The sequence below is a fragment of the Pelodiscus sinensis genome, chromosome 5 (genome assembly GCF_049634645.1).
Source record: "Pelodiscus sinensis isolate JC-2024 chromosome 5, ASM4963464v1, whole genome shotgun sequence".
In the NCBI taxonomy this organism is placed as follows: domain Eukaryota; kingdom Metazoa; phylum Chordata; order Testudines; family Trionychidae; genus Pelodiscus; species Pelodiscus sinensis.
This window is the reverse complement of record NC_134715.1, coordinates 13,907,543-13,924,733: the sequence shown is the minus strand read 5'-3', so window position 1 is coordinate 13,924,733 and position 17,191 is coordinate 13,907,543. Positions and strand designations below refer to the sequence as shown.

The window sequence follows — 17,191 nt, the reverse complement described above, 5'->3', positions numbered from 1 at the left end:
ATCCTTTGAGCAAAGGGGGTTCACACCATAATAAGCTGGCCCATAAATAGCTTTATGAAGACAGAGGCAAAGAAAGAATTGAGTATTTCAGCTTTTCTCACATCATTTTTGTGTTTTAGCTTACCAAGGATGTCCCTGGTAAGCCAATTTGGTCGCCTACCATATTTGCTTTTCTTGCTGCTTATAGAGATGGTTTCTTCCTGTGCCTTCAATAAGGCTTTTTTAAAATACTGCCAGCTCTCCTGTACTCCTTTCCCCTTTATGTAAGCATCCCAGGGAATCCTGCCCATCAGTTCTCTTAGAGTATGTCTACACTAGCCCCCTAGTACGAACTAGGGAGTTTAATGAGGGTGACCGAAATTAAAAATGAAGCGCGAGATTTAAATATCCCACGCTTCATTAGCATGTTCCCGGGGGGAGGGGGTCGCCATTTTGGAAATTGACTAGCCCGGAAGAACTGCCCACGTCTACTCGCGGCAGAGAAGGGCAATTCCGAAATAAACCCCTTACTTTGAATGACCAGTTAAACCTCCATTCCATTCCATGAGGTTTAACTGGTAATTCAAAGTAAGGGGTTTATTTTGGAATTGCCCTTCTCTGCCGCGAGTAGACGTGGGCACTTCTTCCGGGCTAGTCAATTTCCAAAATGGCGACCACCCGGGAACATGCTAATGAAGCGCGGGATATTTAAATCCCGCACTTCATTTGCAATTTTAGTCGCCCTCATTAGCCTCCCTAGTTCGAACTAGGGTGCTAGTGTAGACATACCCTTTGGGATTCAAAGTCTGCTCTTCTGAAGTCCGGGGTATGTATTTTGTTACTCTCCTGTCTTCCTTTGGTCAGGATCCTGAAATCTACCATCTCATGATCACTGCTTCCCAGGCTGTCACTCATCTCTACTTCCCCTACTAGTTCCTCCCTGTTTGTGAGCAGCAAGTCAAACTGCACATGGTGCCTGATCGGTTTCTTCAGAACCTGTACCAAGAAGTTATCCCCAACATTATCCAAAAACTTCCTGGATTGTCTGTCTACAGATGTCAGGGTAATTAAAGTCGCCCATGAGAACCAGGGCCTGCGATCTGGAAGCTTCTCTCAGTTGTCCAAAGAAAACCTCATCTACCTCATCCACCTGATCCAGTAGTCTACAGCAGAACCCAACCACAACATCACCCCTGTTGCTTCCACCTCTAAACATAACCTCTCAACAGTGTTTTCTCCCTCTTAAATACTGGAGCTCCAAGCAATTATTCTGCTCTCTTACATATAATGCAACTCCTCCTCCTTTTCTTCCCTGCCTGTTCTTCCTGAACAGTTTATACCCTTTCATGACAGTGCTCCAGTCATACGAGTCATCCCACCAAGCCTCCGTTATTCCAATCAAATCATAGTTCTTCGCCTGGGCCAGAGCTTCTAATTCTTCCTGTTTGTTTCCCAGGCTTCTCGCATTTGTGTAAAAACACCTTAGATAACCAGTTGATCGCCCTACCTTCTCCATCTGAATCAGGTGTCCTCCTTTGTTGCTCGTTCCTCCTTGTGATTCTTCCTGGTGTCCGGCTTCCTCATTTACCTCAGGGCTTTGGTCACTGTCCCCCCATGAACCTAGTTTAAAGCCCTCTTCACTAGGTTTGCAAACCTGCCCGCGAAGATGCTCTTTCCTCTCTTGGTTAGGTGGATCCCATCTCTTCCTAACAATCTTTGTGCCCAGAACAGAGTCCCATGGTCAAAGAAACCAAGACTCTCTCTCCAACACCACCTGCGTAACCAAGCATTTACTTTCTCAATTCGACGATCCCTATCTGGACCTTTTCCTTCAGCTGGAAGGATGGAGAAGAACACCACTTGTGCTTCAAATTCCTTGATCCTTCTTCCCAGCACTACATAATCTGCTGTGACCTGCTCAAGGTCATTCTTGGCCGTATCATTAGTTCCTACATAGAGAAGCAGGAAGGGGTAGCGATACGAAGGTTTAATCACTGCGGAAGACTCTTGGTCACATCCTGAATGCAAGCTCCTGGTAAGCAGCACACTTCTCAAGATTGCAGGTCTGGATGGCAGATGGATGACTCAGTCCCTCTTAGGAGGGATTCCCCAACCACCACCACCAGTCTTCTTCTTTTGGGGGTGGTGTTCATGAAATCCCCGTCCCTAAGACTACGCATCCCATGCCTTCCAGTAGATGGTGTTCCCTTCTGATTTCTTCCGTGAGAGGTCTCTTCGAAAGCATTCTCCACCTCAGTGCCTGGGGGATTCCCAAATTGACCACGTTCTCCTTCTACAGGTTACATGCTGCCAGTTCTCTTCCTTATCTTGTATTGCCCTGGCTGGCTCTTCAACTTGCTGTGCCTGCAGGATTAAACGCTGCCTTCATCCTCTCTGATAGAACATAGGGTCGATACTTGGGTCTCAAGTCCTATAATTTTTTCTTCCAAAATGGTGAGCAGCTTGCACTTAATGGAGATGAAATCCCTCCTTTCTTCTGGGAGGAAGACGAACATGGCACATGCTGTGCAGGTAACAACAGCAGACCTATCAACATCCATACCTGGCTTCCTTCGGAGAGATTCCTCTGTTGTTATTAAATGCCTCCTTGAAGGGCAGGAGTGTAGTGAAAAGATTATCAAGAATGGCGAGTCTCTCACCCCCTTTCCCACTCCCTCTCCAAACTCCCTGTTAATCGCCCCTGTTCGCAAGCTCCCTGGTCGCTGACTCACTCCTTTATAAAGCCCTAGACTGTCTGATAGCCCCTCCCCGATTAAGGTCCAACCAATGAGCAGAGGCTTCTAGATTTGAAACCCTGATTAGAAGCTCCCAGCTTCCACCTGCCAGTCACAACATTAACTCCATGAAGGGGGGGGGGGGAAGAGAGGGGAAGGGAAAGGAGAAAAAAAAATCTTTAAATACTCCCAACACAATCAAATCAAGATTAGTTTCCTTCTATTTAAAATAATCCAATTTGAGAATCCGATTCCAAACTTAAAGGCTCATTTCACCTATGCAAAAGAAAAATGGTTATTGACTGAAAGCAGAGTTGGCAAACCTTTTTTTAGTCAAGGGCCACTGTCCCACAGAAAAAAACAGTGGGTGCCACATAGTCTCAAAAGAATGCGTGGGGAGGGAGCAAATGACCCAGTATTTAAAAAAAAGTAAAGGCATGCACGTGTTCACAAACACAAACTCAATCCTTTGGGCAATGACAAAGTATGAAAAATATAATCAGCCCAAAAGGTGGATATTCTGCAAAGCAGGACTGTATGGAGCAATTCTGAAATCTTAGTTGTTGGATGCTACATAAATAAAAGAAAGTTTCTACCAAACCAGCTATAATTCAGTTTAATATAGGTTAACATTTAATGGGAGAGAAGTCAGTGTACCTTTTCAATGTCTGAAAGCGATGACAGTGACTGGTTCTGCAGAACCTCTGGTGCCATGAATGCTTGCAAATCCTGGTTGGAAACATTTTCATCTGTAAATGACACACTCCCAGATGGAAGCAACAGCAAAGACCATGGAGAAATAATGAAGCTCACGTCAGTAGGATCAGCTATATTTGAAAAAACAAACAAAACACAGTTGAAAGGCAGCTGCTACCAAATAAAACAACTCTACATATATCTTTTCAAGAGTTCATCTGACAAAGAAAGTTGGGAAATGGATTGCATGATCTAATTAGTCTCAGCGGAGTAGCCATGCTACTCTGCAACTTTAAGAAAACCCTAAAAAAACCAAAGCAAAACAAAACAATGAGTGGTACCGTGTCATGAGCTTTCATGGGGTATGTCTACACTAGCCACCATAGTTCAAACTAGGGTGGCTAGTGTAGACAGACCCATGGGCACAAATCGCTTCTTCAGACTCATAAAACAGCTTTCATCAGAAAAAGTTTATGGGAGAAAAGTAGCAAAGACCTTTCAGATAAATAATATCAAGGTAAAATAATTAAATTATCTGGAATTCTTAAAACAAATGATCTGCCAAAACATACTCCTTCCTTACTTTTTATATAAGAACTGAGAAGACAAAAAACAGACTAAATAATGTTAGCAATCAGCTGAACAATTGTATTTGAAATACAATGCTCAAGACAAGAGTGAATTATCAAGTCTCACTCTACTACCCATAATTTCCTTCTACTTTACTTAAATGTAATCAATATTATTTTATAATATTTGCTATTTATATTAACATTCAACATCTGAGAAGATAAGCATTATTTCCATTTCGCAGGTGGGGAAATCTAAGGCACAGAGGTTAAATGAGAATGACTTTATCCTACAGTTCATAGATAGTCTTATTGTTATAGCCAGGATTAGCGCTCCTTATTCCTACTCCCACACTACCTTTCATGGCCTTTGTTTTAGTGATCCAAACTGATGGTAAATGTTTCATAATGACAATATTTTCTGGTTTATTTACTGTTTGTCATAAAAAAACAAGCATCACAGGGGATTATTTTTTGACCAGTGGTAGGAGAATAAGAACATGGCAAAGGGTAGAGGAGAATAAGAAAAATGATTAAACCAAAATGTATTTTAAAAATATAAATAGTGCAATCTCATGTTATACTTGTTGCATATATATATATAAATGCATTAGCCAACAGAAATGAACCTTGACTATCCAGTTCACAAAAGCCATGAAGTTTGTATATTAAGATTTAACTAGTCAACATTGACTTACAACAGTAGAGCCAATGAAGCTTCTCTAAGAAGAAGCTAATGTTACAAGGTCATCATATCTTGAGGTATTGATTCAGCCACTCTCCTCTCCAGGTTCTAAGACCTGCACTATCAGCTCCACCACGACTTGCTCCAGGGCAATGCCACTGTCGTTCTTCGCACTCATGGGCTGCCAGCCCAGGAGGCTCAGGAGTAGCGCCAGGCACAGGGTGAGGTGTCCCCGGCTGCCCGCTGTCCCATCCTCCACAGAGCCCCAAATGGCTGTGTCCTGAGCCCAGCGCTGAGCCATCCCGAAAGAACCTGCTGCTGTAGGCCAGCAATCCCTGAGGCATCACAAAAGAGAGGCCAAGCAGCATTCAGAATGGATGCCAACACAGATGAGCTGGGAAGAAGGCACCTTCCTCTGCATGGTGGCACTTGGAGACACCCCCCACCTCACTGCGTGGTCCCCCAGCCCTCTTTCCATCCTCCATGTCCTCAGCCCCTCTCCTGTCCCTTCACAAACTCCCATCACCCCTTTTAAACCTGGCATTCCAAAAGAACCCCATCTCTCTGGCTCTCCTTCCAGCTTCCTTTTTTGCCTCCCTTCTGTTTTCTCTGCTCACAGACAAACCCCTTTTTCTGCTTCACAGCACCCCAGAAATGCTACCTTTGCTGTCCCTTCTCTCTTACAGCATCCAAGCAGCCCTCCTTCTCAGTCCCATCCTCATATGTAAGGTCTGCTTGCATTACAAAAATCAGACTAACTTTCTTTGATTTCACCAAACAAATTTTTCGTTAACTTCTATGATGCACACTCATTGCATGACTATTTTGAATTCCTTTATATTTAAAAAAATTGTGGTCCATGTTTCCAAAAAAGCACCCCCCATCCTCTCCCACACACACTGAAATTCCTGCATACAGGCCTGGTGCCCTTTCTTTGCTTGCTAGGTTGCCCGTTTGTGGGAGTTGTTAGGGTGTAAGGAGGGAGAGAGGAAGGGGGATAGGGTGTATGTGGGAATGGGTGGTGAGGTAAGGGGGGATGGTGGGGATGAGCAGGATACAAGGAATGGGGGATGGGCAGTGTGAGGGTGTAGAGGGGGAAGGGTTAGGGAAGGATGGAGGAGGGGGTAGGGATAGGCAATGTGTGGTGGGGAGGGAGAAGGGCTAGGGAGGATGAGTGAGTGTAGGAATGGAGGTGTGGGTAGGGATGGAAGGAGGGGGGTGAGCCATGGGCTATGGAGCTCTGGGATAAGGACTAGCAGGCCACATTATCCCACCAGGCTCTCTTCCTGCGTGACCCACATCTGGTTCTCAGTAGGGTGTGGGCGCGTAAAGCAGAGGGCTCCCCCATGGTTCCATGTCTCTCCACTGTGCCCTGTCTGAATGGAGCATGCCCGAGCCCCACAGCTGGAAGGGCACATCTGGAGCACTGCCACCTGCAAAGATGGGCACCAAATTGGCACAGAGAGGGGAGAATTCTCTCCCTACCTGGTCACTCGCACGTAACCCAGCCCCTACTCCTCGTGAGCAAGCCGGGTGCTCAGGAGCACCTGGAATCAAGGCGATTCGTTTGGGGTTAGGCCCCATTTTACTGATTGTGTTTAATTTTCGTTTACATGTGAGGCCCACAAGACCACAGAGTACAGCCCTTCCTGACAGGTCACTTCTCCATAGCCCTGTGCTAGCTGCTAAGAGAGGCTCCGAACTCTGCACACAAACTCTTTTATTGGTGGGTGGCGCGGAAGTGGGAAGAGTGCGGGAGGGTAGCTGGCTGGCGCTTCAAGGGCACGAGAGGACGGGATGGGTCGAGAGCATTTAGATAGAAGGGCCCATCCAGGGGTGAGGTGGTGTGGGAGCGGAGAAGGGTGCAAGTGACTTGGTGTCATGGAGAGCACAGTTGGGCACAGTGCAAGATTAACAGGCTCTCTGGCCACAAAAGTGGCCAGGCAGAGGGGCGTTGGTAAGTGCAGTGAGCGCAGTCCCCTAGTGTAACAACAGAAACAAGTGCCTCAGAAATGCAGGCCTAATTTTCTAGTTCAATGGCCAGAACTCCCAATGTATCGATATCAGAGAAACTGTCCACTCCTACCTGTATGTAGCAGAAAAGCTACATATATTGTGGGTATTAAACGGTAATTTTTTGTGGTTCAAATAAAAGTTCATTGTTCCTGCTGGGGATGTTAAATATCGGTTAGTTGAATAGTTCAGTAACCTCATGAAATGTTATCAGTTAGTCGATTATTCTATAGTCCCTGGGGGCAGGACTGGCAGCCACTGTATCAGAGGCAGCAGCGCAGAGTGCCAGGTGGGAGCTGGTCTGTGAGGGGAGCCAGTTTAAAAACGATCTCCTCTACCGGACTGGCTACCTGTCGCCCTGTGCTTCTGCTTCTTAGAAAGAGGCAGCAGCGTGGGGTGGCAGCCCCTGTGTAGGGAGGGTCTGAGCTCCCGGACTTGGCACGAACTGGAACTGAGCCGGGCTGTCTGCCCACCTGGCTTTTAATAGACTTGAAATGCAGAGCCGAAATGGAGGTAGGTCCCAGACCCAGCGTGAACCAGGACTGAGCCAGGCTGCCTGCCCGCTCAGCTCCTATTAGACTTTAAATGCACAGCCGCAGCAGGAGTAGGTCCCAGATCTGCTGCAAGCCAGGACTGAGCCAGGCTACTGAAAAAATTTACTGGCAGGGAAAGAGGGAGACGGAAATGTATGTAGTCTATAGCATTAACCTATAAGCCTTTGCTTATCGGTTAATTTGACTATACTATTACATCCCTAGTTCCTACTGGCTTGGAAATAGAAAGTTTCACTTTGTAAAATAATAACACTTATGGCAACAGCAGCACAACAAATATTCATAAATGGGAAGGATCCTACAGACCTTAAAGTAATGGTGATTTACATGTTTAGAGTCTCAAAACTATATTATAAACAAACAAATATACAATTATACCTTTCACTTTCAAGTATCCACTCACTGTTACTTAACTAAGATTGAGTTTGTTTCAGTATTTGTGATGAAATTGTAGAGCATGGGTTCTCAGAACCAATTTTTGGTGTCCTCAGTGTGTGGCCTCTTGTTAGCGGGCACTGACATTTTGCTAAAATACTTAAACTTTTTTCTAAAGAAATAAATATGCACATACACTGGGGATGTCATCATGTAGACTACTACATGATTAAATGATAAGCCAGGGCTTATTTGTTAATCTAGTCGACTACACATATTTCACCCCACTTGCTGCCTCTGTATCAGCAAGATCTCCCACTCTTCACCCTGTATCAGAGGCGGCAGGGTGAAGAGTGGGAGCCGGTGCTCAGGAGGAGCAAGCTTAAAAGCCAGCTCCCCAGGAGCACTAGATCTTCCTGCCCCCAACCCTGCACTGTTGCCTCTGACAGAGAGGCAGCAGCGTAGAGGTGAGGGGGATAGGCTGGAGCCAAAATGCATGGGGAGCCGGCTTTCAAGCCAACTTCTTATGGACCTGCCTGCCCCCCCTTGTTGCCTCCTACAGAAGCAGCCGGGGGGGGTGGTGGGGGTGGAGGGGGGAAGTGGGGGAGAAGCAGGAGCCAGTGCTGGGGGGAGCCATCTTAAAAGCAGGTTTCCCCCAGCACCAGCACCACAGTGCTGCCTGCCCCTCCTTACCATGCTGCTGTCTCTATCAGAGGCAGCAGCCAAACAGAGGTATGGGGGGGGGGGGGGGTACCATGAAGTAGCCTCTGTCCACGTGGGTTTGAGCTCTCTGCAGACAGAAGTTGCACCGCATCTTATGGTGCAGCCTCTGTCTGTGGCAAGCCTGGGCCCACCGCAGACAGAGGTTGTTCTTGGGTAGCCGCTCCCACCCATGGGGGTCCAAGCTCCCTGCAGATGGAGTAGCTTCTATCAATGCATTGACTATGGATTGGTGTAAGCAAGATTAAAGAAATCCAAGATTTGTAGAGAAATATTAATAATTTATGCAAGAATTTAAAAGAAAATTAAACACATTGCTGTCACCTTAAATTTGTTTCCAATAAAAACAAGGCTGCTCTTCTATAGCATAGTATGAAAACTATCTCTAGTGTGTTTGAAAGTCTGTAGTAATCCGTGCATTTATCAAGTTATAAAACAAGCTATACAACAAATTATCAACTGAATTTCTGTTTATTAAACTGCATAAAATAATGGTGTATATTAAAGATGAGAAGGAGCTGGGGGTGGGTACAGTTAGTTCTCCAAATTTGGAGTAATTTAACTCAAGAGTCCCCTAGATACAACCCCATGGGGAAAACACAAAAACTTTTCTTAAAGTTTACCTAATCTAAATATATTTTTGCCCAGACCTGGGGATCAAACCATGGCTTTGATCATAATACAAGGGTCTTACTCAGTTGAGGTTTGCCCTCAGAAAGTGCATGGCACCACTGTGCTTTTGTTATTAGAAAAGTAGTTCACTTCTTCAGTTAGTCTTGTGCCTAGGCTCATCATGTTGAATGGATGACACCAGTGATTTTCACTCTCTTTTTCAGATCCCTTAAATTTTTGAAAAAATTCCGTTTAGCAAAAAAAGCAGCAGCTATGTTTATGCTAATGAAGTGCGGGATATTTAAATCCCTGCTTCATTAGCAATTCTGATGTGCCTAATCTACATCTCTCTGTCGACAGAGAGGTATAGTCTAGACACACCCTATGAATTCAAGCCCTACTGTGAACAGAAATCTGAAGTAAAACAGACATGTTTCTACAGTCCGCCTCTGCTAAACAGGTTTTGTATTTGGGGGAAATGTAATCTGAGTAGAGCAGAATATTCAGAAAGCCCTAAACAGTTTTTAGAAGAAAATAAAAATCACATATGCAAACACTTGCTTGGAGAGGAGGGGAAGTTAGGGAGCAGAGGAATATGTGGGGAGAGATTGGGGCTGCAGTGAGGGAAGGGGGATAAATGAGAGTGAAAGATAAAGAAAAGGAGAACAGTTGTGGGCATAGGCTGGGGAAGGGAAACATGGAAGCATGAAGGAGTGGAGGGGAGAGTGAAGGGGAATAGCATCAGATGCACTTGTCTGTCTCACATCCTCCCTTGATCTGGTGTCCTTAGGGAGGAGACCACGGAAGAGGGACCCTGGGGATGGGTAACCTTAACTCCTCACAAGGGAGCTGTGGGCAGTCTGCGGGGGGCACTGCTGCTGAGAAACCCGCAGCAGTGTGAAAGACCCCCCTCTAACTAGCTCCTTAACATCTCTTTAAATAGCTCCCTGCTGGCTCTTTAAACAGCCACAGCTGGACATGCCGCAGCAGCACATCGGGGCACTTCCCCCTCCCCACTTTCACCTCTCTTTATTAGATCATGGTGCATATCATAACCTCCAGCAGCCATTTCCTCTTTTCTTTCACTCTTCCTCAAGGAGGCCGGGGGGAGGCGTGCAGGGGCTGGGCCCGGTTGCTGGGTGTGTGTAGAGTTTCCACGTTTCTGGTATTTTCACCTCATGGCAGGGAAAAAAAAAAATCAGAAAATACCGGACATTTTAGGTGTCCAGTATTTTCTGCTTTTTTTTTTTTACCTGACAGGAGGCAGAAATTCCAGACTGTCCGGGTCAATACCGGACACCTGGCAACAGCCCTAGACTAGCTGCCAGCAACTGGCGCCCTAGGTGAACCACGCAATCGGTGCCCCCCACCTCCAAACCCCTCTATGATATTGTGCCACCATTTGGCACCCTATTTAACTTGGTGCCCTAGGTGACCGCCTAGTTCGCCTATATGGACGGGCCACCCCTGCCTGGCAACCCCACTGATAGGCAAATGCTTATCGGATAGTCAACAGGCTAGTCAACTAGTTATTTCTCCCCCCTCTTGCTGCCTCTATTAGAAGGAGGCAGCAAGGCGGCGGGGGGGGGGGGAAGAGTGGGTGCTTTAAAGAGGCAGCACCACATGGAGCCTGGGGGCAGACCCTGGGCTTCATGTGGCACTGCCACTTTGAATCACTGCATGCAGCCCAGGGCTGGGGTGTCCCCAGGCTGCATGTGGCGTTTCAAAGGGGCAGCATGCATGGAGCCCAGGATCAGCTGGGGACTCCCCCACTGACCCAGGACTCCATGTGATGCTGCTGTTTTGAAACACCATGGGGAGCCTAAAGCTGGGCTCCATGCGGCATTTCAAAGCGGCAGCGCCATATGGAGCCTGGGGGTTAGCAGGGGAGTCTCCAACTGACCCCGGGCTCCACACGGCACTGCCACTTTGAAACACCTTGCGGAACACGAGGCCAGTGGGGGCCTGCCCCACTAGCCACATACTCCCTGCAGCACTTTTGATTTTGAAAGATAGCGACAGCCCTATCAACTAATCGAATATTCGATGCAAATTGCAAATTGCAAATCGCTTCGACTATTTGATTAGTCAATTAATTGAAATTTAACATCCCTACTCTATGGCAGGAATCATGTGCCATCTCTGCAAAGAAACATTAATCCTAGTCCAGGTTTATGAACGTTATAATCTCTGTCTAGATATAAAAATACTTTTCCTGCTGGACGACAGAGTGACGACCATTCTTCCCATAGGTTTCTGAGTACAGGATTTCACTCTACTGATGTTTTGCAAACCTAGAAGCTCTATTAAAGGCTCTGATGCTCTCTGAAGATTTCAAGAGCCGCCACCACCCCCATCAGTTTACACTCTAGTAACATCTGAAAGTCCATTTTCACAATCATCAGGACTGGAATTTTTGTTTCTAATTCAATCTTTCTGAATTCTGCAGAAGCTAATAAGCCTTATTCATGAAAGCTTTGTAGGTGCCCAGAATGAGTGGATTTTTCAAGTTTCAATTAAAACTATAGAAATCACAAATAACGTGTTAGCAGCACTAAATTTTCTGTTTTAAAAATGTGGAAAGCAATACAGTAAAGTACTGCTTTAGAAACCGATTGTGACTTAATATTGTGAAAGTATCATTTAAATATACAATTACAGACTTTAAAAATGAAGTTTATTTACTTCATAAATCTCAACGCCACCTTCTAAGTAATTACTGCCTGTCATGTAACTGAAACCATGTTAAAAATCTCTTTGAAGTTTATCCTTTAAAAAAGTTAAAGCTTAACACAGACATATACTTATATTTTTAAAATTAGAAGACATTCTTGTAAAATATTTTTTCTCTAAAAGCTCAAACAAAGTAGTCTGCATTATGAACTGGATGCTTATTAATTGTGGATAAGCAAGCCATCTTTTATTATTATAATGCAGACAAAAGCTGTAAAGTTTTTTAAAAAATGTTGAAAATGTACAGCAATAAATGCTCATCCCAGGATCATTAAATATATTTTATACCTGTGCTTTATGAATCTATATAAAGCTTAGGATTCACAGATATGTATGTACTACATTAAAAAAATAGAGGTTTTAATTCAGGAATGTTTTTTGGTTCGGGGGATGCTGATCCACAGAAAAATCAGTTGGGGGCTGCACACAAACGAGAAGCAAAAACAAACAAACAAAAAAAACCCCTCAATAATGTAGCCCCCAAATGAGGAGACTCTCCCCGCATCCCCCTTACACATCAGAGTCTAGGGGTCCCTACCCTAGTAGACTTTGTGTGCTTTCATCCCTGTGGTGGGGAAGCCAGGGGGCTGCATCTGGCCCCTGGGCCTGAGGTTCCCTACCCCTGTTTTAATTTGTCATTTGAACATATTATAGTAGTCAACTATTGCCGTATAAGGACTACTCATTGAGAATCAAAGTTCTCATAGTCCAAATAACTGTACTCTGAATTAAAACAGAAATCATTCTGAATACTGCTTCATATTAATGGGATAATCATATGTTCCCTATTCTCACTAACTGTAATAAAAGAGGAATTCAGGAGCAATACAAATGCAATGCTTATTATCAATGGGTAAATCCTGTTGTCTCCTCTGCAGGATACTAACTACAGGAGAATCAATACTGTTCTGCTCTGCGAAACAAAGACTGCAGACAGGATGTGCAAGATCCCATGTAGGGGGATGTGCTCAGGGATATGGCCATGGAAGTTGTGTTTCATAGGGGTAACTTGTGTCCCAAGCACAAGGGCAAATGGATCCTGTTATACCAGTGCTCCTCACCTCTGCACACTCACTCACTGTATATGGGAGGATACAATCACCTTGGGATACTAGAAAAAAAATATGTTCTCTGACTTTTTTTTCCCCTTCCTTCTCCTCTTTATTTCAGGCTGAATATTTATTTTCAAAAACATAGGGAAGGTAACTGACTAGGAGCTTCTAAAGTAGAATATCAACAAAAGTGATTTAAAACAACATAACCTCTAAGCTAGGTACAAAGAAAGCAACTGATCATTTCCTAGCAACTCCAGGATAGAAGCTTCTCCAGAGGTCAGGGAGAAGGCAAAAAGATCTTCCACTAAGTTTTAAGTACTTCTTGTTTTGCTCCTTCAGAAAAACTCAGCAATAAGAAACATCCTATGAGCAATCCCTTCCGTCTAACCAAAATGCAGGAATAATCTTCACAAAAAAAAATCTCCAAATACCCCTTTCAAAACCATTGGAATTTTTGGAATGGCTTCTGATCAATTATGTATCCACTACTCTTTACTGAGCTCTAGCCACCAAATTTCTGAGCTAATTCCAGAACTATGTAGCTTGGTAACAAAACACTGGTGAGAGCAGAGTTTACAAAGCACTACCAGAAGTCAGATAAGCAGCCTTGTCCAGTTAAAAAAAGAGAGAGAGAGAGTCAACTGGCTTTAAAGGCAATAAAACCAGGAAGATTATTCAGGTAAACTATGCTATACAAATGTAAGGCACTAATTTTGACATAACCCTTTAAGCTGTAGTCTCAGGGCAGGAAACTTGGCCCCACCCACATCTGGCTAATGAAAGTCATGCTGGACTATGCATGTTGCCAGACCAGAGGTGCCAGATTCAACAGTTTCAACCTGAAGCATCGTTCCCTTTCTCCAAGACCCAACCCTTCAGGATTCTCTTCCCTAGGACCTCAAACTGAATAGCTGGAAACGTAGATAATCCAACTCCCACAGAGATGATGCTGGAGGGTTCTATGGTTCCAGCCTCTATCTCCAAATCAGAGCTAGAGATACCTCTGTTCTCTGAAGTCTACAGCTGAAAAATATTATTTTTTGGCCACTACTGCCAACATTAGTTCAGCAGAATCATTATCAGCAACACTGGACACATTAGTGCACAGGGACCATCCACTGCAAATGCCCTTTTCAGCACCATGTCAATTAGCCTTGTTCTTAGCAGAGTTAGAAAACATAAAGCTGAAAACTTCACTGGCAGCCAGTGGGCTGCACAGCTCATCAAGTCTCCTTGGAAGACTCAATCTGGAAAGGAGGAATCTCTCTGATATACAGATCTAACAAGCTGGAAGAGAGCTCAGGAGGACATTGAGTCCAGCCCCCTGCCCAAAGCAGGACCCATCCCAATTAAATCAACCCAGCTAGAGCTTTGTCAAGCTCAGACTTAAAAACCTCTAGGGATGGAGATTCCACCACCTGGTGCCTAGGTAAACCATTCCAGCATTTCACCACCCTCCTAGTAAAATAGTTTTTCCTAATATCCATCCGAGACCTTCACCACTGCAATTTGGCACCACTGCACCTAGTTCTGTCATCTATCATTACTGATAACAGCCTCTCTCCATTCTCTTTACAACTCCCCTTCAGGCAGTTAAAGTCTGTTGTTAAATCTCCCCCCCACACACACACACACTCTTCTCTTCTGTAGAATAAATAAACCTAAATCCCTCAACTTCTGCTCATAAATCATGTGCTCTAGCCTTCTAATCATTTTCATTGTCCTCCGCAGGATCCTCTCCAATGCTTTCTGTAAAGGGGTGGGGGGACAGAATTGGACACAAAACTCCAGTTGTGGCCTCACCAATTCTGAAAAAAATCACTTCTCTAGGTCTGTTGGCAATGCTCCTACTAATGCAGTGATTATGCTTCATATATTACAGCACCCAGCACCCTCAGCACCCAGGCAGGGCAAAGTCACTGACTTAACTCCTAGGCTGGACTCGAGTATGCACTTAAACATTTATGTAATGGCCCAGAAGGAGGTGGGTTGGGTGGGGGAAGTGGCATTTTCCACTCAGGATTACCTCATTAGATAGTAAGGTTGTTCTGGACAGATCTTGGAAGACTCCATAATTTATTCCCAGCATCCATGATGGTGAGGGGTGTTGCACTAAACAAACACAGTTTGAGGAAAGAAAGAGTGCAAGAGTTGCCACACCCTTCTATCAGAGAAAAATGTGGAGAGCTAATCAACAATAGGGAGGTCAACAATAGGGAGGTCAACAATAGGGAGGTCTGGGGTAGCAGGAGAATGAGAAAAAGTAGTCCTTTTCTCCTCAACGGTCAGAAGAAATGGAAAATATAGATGAAAGTCTAAATGTGTCTGATAGCAGTTGGAAAAGGCTGGTATGTAGAGATAATAAAAAACAGGAAAGATTATCATACAAACAAATGGTCTCTTTCTACAGAAAACAATGGAATTTCAGATGTTTTCCAACTAGTCCTAATGATCTACTATATATTTGAGAGAGTTTGTCTGTTTCTTCAAGAACTCCTTCGAAATGGTAAGAGCTAGGACCACCAAATTTGGTATGCACCTTCCTTTTATCATAACTTAAAGCAAGGTACGGGTTTGGTTGTGCAGGGAAGGGGCGTGAGACACTGAAGCTCCCTGCCCCCTACACTTTGTACGAGGATGCAGAAAAAGAACTTCTCCTAAATGGTAAGAGCTAACCCCACCAAATTTGGTATAGAGCTTCATCTTACCATAACTTAAAGCAAGGTCAGTGTTTGACTGTGTAGAGAGTTGGGTGGGGAGGAGAAGGGGCTGAAGCTTCTCCCACAATTCGTTCAGGGATGCATAAGACAATAATGGGGTTGGCTAGAGGCACAACCACCCACCCTACCCATCAGGAACTTTCCCAGCCCCAATCCTCTCACCCCCCAGGTACCCTTTAGAGATGGTGGGGGCGAAGGTGGGCCGCAGCTCTCCCCATTTGTACAAGAACATTTCTGGGTGTTCCCCTTATCACATTATTGGATTTTAAAGTGAGCAGACAGATCACTGTTGCACGCAGGGTGGTTTTTGCCCCAAATTCTGTACAACGAGAGCCATGTGAGGTGTCAAAGGAAAGCTTATGCTCTGCTGATTCTATGTATGACACTCATATACTGATACAATTTTTGTATATGACGTTATGAATATGGACTCTGTTCTCGTATTTTAAATATTCTGTCTGGGAGGGAGCAATGGTCCTGGACTGTCTATTGTGAGGAATGATAGAATGGCAGTGCTAATCAGCAGTGCATCATGGACAATGGCTCTCAGAGTGGCCAATACACAATTGAGGAATGTGTCTGGAAATCTGCAGACCAGCCAGTGCAAAATGTCTGCATGTGAAACAGACAGGTCACTTGATCATGTGAACAGCTCCAGTTTGGGAGACACATGGAATATAAAAGTGCCATGAGGCTGCCTCCATCTTGTTTTCAAACATGCTCCTGATTGCGGATGCCTCCTTGCTAAGGACAGAGAGCAAGGAAGGATTTGCTGACTCAACCTGATACAGGATGTATACTAGAGACTTTTAAGCTGGCAGTTTGTAACATCCCTGCTAAGAGCCTACATCAAGAACTTGGTGATTGATGTATATAACATACTCTCCTTGACAATCTCACTCTCAACCTTTTCTTTCTTTTATTAATAAACCTTTAGATTTTAGATTCTAAAGAACTTGCACAGCGTGCTCCTGTGGGTAAGAGCTAAAGTGTAAATTGGCCTGGCACTGTGGCTGGTTGTTGGGACCAAGAGGATCTGTTTGGAGTTGGTGAGATTGGGTTTTATAACATCTCTCCTGTGTGTAAGGTCTGGGTCTGAGTGTGGCACAGGGACAGCTGCGGTGTCTGAGGGGTTTTGCTTGTGAGGCTTTTTGCTGGCCAGATTGGCAGCTGAAGTGCTCTGTGTGATTGGTTTGTGGCCTATATGGGAAAGGACTCCAGTCGTGGGCTATAACTAGCCCGAGTTTTGAGCAATTTGCACTTAATTGATACCCTCAGTAGTGCCCAGACCCAGCCTGGTCCATTACACCCCTTCATCAGGGAGCAAGGTCAAAGTACACAATTTATTCTATTCCTCACTCTGGAAGGCGGTTGCAGGGGGGCAGATGAACCTGGACCTGCCCCAGCCAGGGGACACGCACCCCTCCCATGGCAGTGCCTACTGGTGCTGCAGCAGCCACGAAGAGGCATTTCTCACTTGGCTCCAAGCTGCTGCAGTGAGAGAGGGCTGGAGTAGTTCTCTCTCCTCAGGGCAGTCTGCACATTGAACGCATCATTCCACCCCACCCCAGAGAAATGATTTAAATGAAGAAAAACAAAAATTAATTGAGTTAAGGACCCGAGCAATGCAGAGGAAATCTTCTAGTATGTTACATGTGGTGAGAGCCCAACGCAGAGCTGAGCAACATAATACAGTAGTAAACCTAGAAACCTCCCCTTGTAGGGAGATGTTCCGAAAACTATTT

General features: G+C 44.9%; 1 protein-coding gene across 15 annotated transcripts in view; it reads right to left on the bottom strand.

The window, feature by feature from the left end:
* PTPN13 (protein tyrosine phosphatase non-receptor type 13) overlaps positions 1–17,191 on the bottom strand; it is a 238,698-nt gene that overhangs the window by 172,465 nt on the left and 49,042 nt on the right. For all 15 annotated transcript variants that reach the window (XM_075929542.1, XM_075929544.1, XM_075929547.1 and 12 more), the window contains exon 3: positions 3,372–3,541. In XM_075929542.1, the coding sequence (XP_075785657.1) occupies positions 3,372–3,541 (170 nt within the window). The remainder of the gene's footprint in view (positions 1–3,371; positions 3,542–17,191) is intronic.